Source organism: Cajanus cajan, chromosome 10 (assembly GCF_000230855.2).
Source record: "Cajanus cajan strain Asha chromosome 10, NIPB_CcT2T_4, whole genome shotgun sequence".
Classification (NCBI taxonomy): Eukaryota; Viridiplantae; Streptophyta; class Magnoliopsida; order Fabales; family Fabaceae; genus Cajanus; species Cajanus cajan.
The window spans coordinates 43,621,190-43,625,928 of record NC_138526.1 but is presented as its reverse complement, the minus strand read 5'-3'; the positions used below and the strand labels follow the sequence as shown (position 1 = coordinate 43,625,928).

Genomic DNA, 4,739 nt, shown 5'->3' with positions numbered 1-4,739 from the left:
GGCCACTGATATATGAGAGTGGTGCTCTGGGAGGCCACTGGATTTGGGAGAGTGGTGCTCAGATAGGCCACTGGGTTGGGTGAGTCTCCTCTAAGTACTTAGCTAGTGTTGGAGCGGGGTATGAGGTCGAGGGTTATTCCCTTAACCAAGTACTCAGGAAGGTGCGTGGATCCTTGCGGATAGTCGGTGGGCGAACTCTACAATTGACTTGGTTAATGCATGCCAAGGTCGTGGTAAACCCGTACCCAGCTGTGCTATACCTGACGGTGGATCTGGACTTCCAATTGTGTAAGTGACATCATCCGAGTAAACCCGAGTGAGGATTATATATCCTGTTTAGCTGTGACCGAGCGGGCGCATTGGGCGTGAAAACGGTTGGGGTGGTTTCGGTAGGATGGAATGTCACTTATACAACTCTATTGTTGTGGAGATCTCCTAGGTGTATGCGTGACGACGCATTAGATGATTGATATGCATTGATATCTGTCATGAGATGCATTTATTGCATGATTATTAATATGATGAAGTGTGGTGTTTGACTTCATGATTGGTGCATTGTATGTTATGCATGAATAGTATTGGATAGAGTGTATGGTGAGACTCTATGAATATGATTAATGGTTGGATGATTGTGTAGTATAGATTATAGTTCTATACTTGTATGATTGATTTGTGAATTCTAGCTTACCCTTCTGCTTCCATGTGGTGGAACTGCGATGATCATACTTGGTATGGGAGCAGGTCAGGGCTAACTTGGAGTTGAGATGTCCGCTGCGAGATGGGGAGTTTTGATCTTCGTGTTGGAGTTATCATTTTGGGTAACGGTTTTGTCTGTACTTGACCGGCACTAGGGAATATTATTTTTGGGATGACTGTATATATATGAAATTTTATTTTATAACAAAAAATTTAGATAATTTATTTTTATTTGTACATGTATGTATGAGTTATCCAGCTTAATATTTCTCTTAGTTCACTAGCAGTAGTGCGATTCCACTAAGTGTAGACACCATGAGAGGTCGTTACAGTATATAACATGATGTATGTTTGTTTTTAATTTGTCGTTTTGTGTGCGTTTGTGAACTCCATGTTATTCTGTGACGAGCTTTTAAAATTCTTTTAATATACCGAGTTGATGATATATATCGTTTGCGGTAGACGTCATCGTATTATGACTTTAATCCGATGTATTTTCTATTAAATAGCTATAATTAATATATTAGCTTAAAAATATGATAAAATAATATTAAATATTAACAGGTAGTTATTCTAAGTAAAGTTTAGCATAGCTTCTTATAAGTATAGTCTTAAGTTTGACTACTTACAATGGAGAAAAAAACGTGACTAATAGTGAGGAGAGTTTTTTTTTAAATAAAAATTAATTATCAATAAAATTAGTAAATATTTCATGCAAATAATATAGTTTAAAAAAATACTGATATAATTTGTTAAGAAAGTTATAAGTTTGCATAAATATTACACATATATATATATATAATTAAAAATTAATGCTATATTATTTATATTGTTAAAAAGTAAGAAAAAAAATTTAAAAGAAAAAGATAGATCCACTGGCGCGAATCCATTTGACATAGAATCTACAGAAGAAAAGATTGGATTAGATTGCAAAGTTAGTGATTTATAAGAGCAGACATGAATTCGAAAAATGTTGTTGTTAGGTGTCACGACTCACGAGTCAGCTTGAATGAACAACTAAAGCAAATCATACACGTATTATATTTGGACAAAACTCCTTGAATTTACAATTTCATCCTTGAATTCGTCATAACTTTTTATTGGTACAACGTTGGATTTGTGAGTCATGCTGAGATAGAGAAGATTAGATGTGGAAGTAATATTTTGAATTATTTAGTCCTTTAAACTGAGTGGAGCATGAAACACGTTTTGCCTGTGGGAACGCACGTAATATAAGTAAGTAAATATTTTGATGATTTTGGTCCGACGATAGAGGGAAATTAACAACATCGATCAATATCATTGTTTCCTTTTATCTCTCTTACACTCAGGAAGCAAACAATAGATATGGTGAGAACCCCTTCTCGTGACTCAAGTGGACTTAAGAAGGGTACTTGGACTCCAGAAGAGGATAAAAAGTTAGTAGCTTATGTCACTCGCTATGGCTGTTGGAATTGGCGCCAACTCCCACGATATGCAGGTATTTCAACATTTCCTATACTTGCTGCATGTCAAAATTAAGCTCATTAATTCTTCAAAGCTATGAAATTTCATGGGAAAAGCACTGATATATATGATTTTCAGGTCTTGAAAGGTGTGGAAAGAGTTGCAGGCTGAGGTGGCTAAATTATCTCAGGCCCAACATAAAAAGAGGAAACTATACGGCAGAAGAAGAAGAGGTTATAATTAGACTACATGAAAAGCTGGGTAACAAGTATGCTCCTGTTTCAACCTAAATTTCCCACAACATTGTACACCATCAAAACCTAGACCCGGGACTATAACTATAATTATAATAAATAAATAAAAAACATTTTCTTAAAAAATATTTTTAAATATAACTCAATCTTATAAAAAAAATCACTGGTACGTCAACATCAATTGATAAAGCAAATATAATAATTCGTGTTTTGTCCCTTGATGCAGGTGGTCTGTGATAGCCACTCATTTAGCCGGAAGAACAGATAACGAAATAAAGAACCACTGGCACACGAACCTCAAAAAGCGTTTAGGAAAGGACGCAGTTGGTACCAATGAAAATGTGAAAGGCGCAAAATCAAAAAGCTCAGGGTCCAAGCAAGACAATATGAATGGTTTGTTTCATACCAGTTCCCCAACAACATTCTCGGATTCATATGCTGCCACTGACCAAAATTCGTTACTCAAAGATGGGTTGGAGAATATTTGGACCGAAGCATGTGTAGGTAACATTGATGGTACAGAGAGCATTGATAATTGGGCATTATGCGAGTCTAATGAAAAATTGGTGGTGGAGGATTATGACGAGTTTTCGTTTCTAGAAGCATTGCAGCCACTTAGTGCAAATTTTTGGACGGAGGCGTACGCGGCGGAAATGTCACTCATTCCAAACGAATTTCTTGTCCCTTCGGTGAACCAATCCGATCAATACTTTTCTTCTACGTATTATGATACGGACCTATGGAGTCAAAGCAATACACTTGAATGAATTTCTCTTTTGTCCACTTCATTTTGCAAACTTGTTAGAACAAGACTTTTCACACTTGAGTTCGATCACAAATTGATTTTCTTCTTGCACATACAATCACAACAAGTAACTACTTTTAAAATGAATTGACTTAATAAGAGAATTATAACTCCTAGTTATACCAAAACAACTGTGGATCTCAATTACAATTTACTATTATATTTTTTTTTTCTTTTAAATACTTACCCATGTTCCGAATAATCAATTCATCAATTTAATAATAAAAAAATACATCGATCAATCAGTTAATTCTAATTAATAATGTTATAAATTAATTTTATTTAAAAATTATTTATAAAATTAAATAGTTTTAAAATGACATATATATTTAATGAAATTAATTTAATTATTACTAATTTTAAGTCACATTTCCATTTGTAATTGTTTCGCGAGAAAAACAAATGAATAACTAATATAACTAATTAATCATAGAAATAGAAATGTTAAAATGGGTCCAACTCAGCAGTGTAGTTGTTGAATTGTACTTTTCAATCCCCATCTACATAGTTCAATTCACTAATTTAATTGAATTAAATGACGAATTTAGTTTGATCTATATATTTTTTTTTAATTTTTATTTATTGACTTGTGTACTTATTTTTATTATTATTGATGAACTTGTTTAATTATTAATAAGTACAATAAAAATTATTTATAATTTATTTAAATAGATTCACAAGTCGATCAAACTCAACTCGCAATCCACCATTTGAGTTGAATTAGGATTCTTATATCAATGAAAAAACTGAGTTTGAGCGTGACAAGCTTTTTTTTTCTTTCTTTTTTCTCTTCTTTTTTCAGTGTTAGGGCAATCTGCTTTGGATACGTCAAACATACCATGGGCTGGGCCTTTTACTCGTGATTTATTTAATGGGCACATGAGCGATGCGTCTTACCAGTGTGAACAATATTTTAGTATTGACCCGAAAAGAAAAGGAAAAAAAAACGTTTTAGCTAAGCACTTGTAAAAAAAAATTTAATACCACTTTTTTTTATCTCGTTTTATATTATTAATAAAAATAAGAATGAAAAAAAATAAGAATTTAATTTTCGTGCACTGTTAATATAATTTTTTTTTATGTATATTACTTAATCGATCAGAAAATAATCCTATTACGACAATTTATCATTAAATAATTGTATTTTTTTTTTTACATTGTTAATGTTTTCTAATTTAATTAAAAAGATAAAATGTGAAAAATATATATTTTTAAGAGAAATATCATGGTACCGTTGAAAATTTAAGGATTTTAATATTGAAAACAGAAAAACTGTAACACTCCTCAAATTTGACATATCAACTGCTCCACTTGGTGACATTTTATACAACTCTTCATTAGTCAAAATCTTTTATCAGTGGGAACCTTTCATGGGTAGTCGTTTTTGAAATTTTCGTCCATCTTTAGGATCAATGACAATTGTCCTCATAAATCAATGAAAGACTTTTTATCATGTTTTATTCTCGGTAATACACTTTCTAGAAAAAAAATTTAAGAGATCATTCATTTCTAAATTATTTCAAGTCAAACACGTTTAA

General features: G+C 32.3%; 1 protein-coding gene across 1 annotated transcript; it reads left to right on the top strand.

Annotated features, from left to right (window-relative positions):
- Nucleotides 1–1,941: 1,941 nt before the first annotated feature.
- On the top strand, nt 1,942–3,228 carry LOC109806531 (transcription factor MYB14). Its single transcript, XM_020368964.3, has 3 exons — nt 1,942–2,176; nt 2,281–2,410; nt 2,623–3,228. The coding sequence occupies exons 1-3, from the start codon at nt 2,044–2,046 to the stop codon at nt 3,161–3,163; spliced, it is 804 nt and encodes a 267-aa protein (XP_020224553.2). The 5' UTR covers nt 1,942–2,043; the 3' UTR covers nt 3,164–3,228.
- Nucleotides 3,229–4,739: the final 1,511 nt, after the last annotated feature.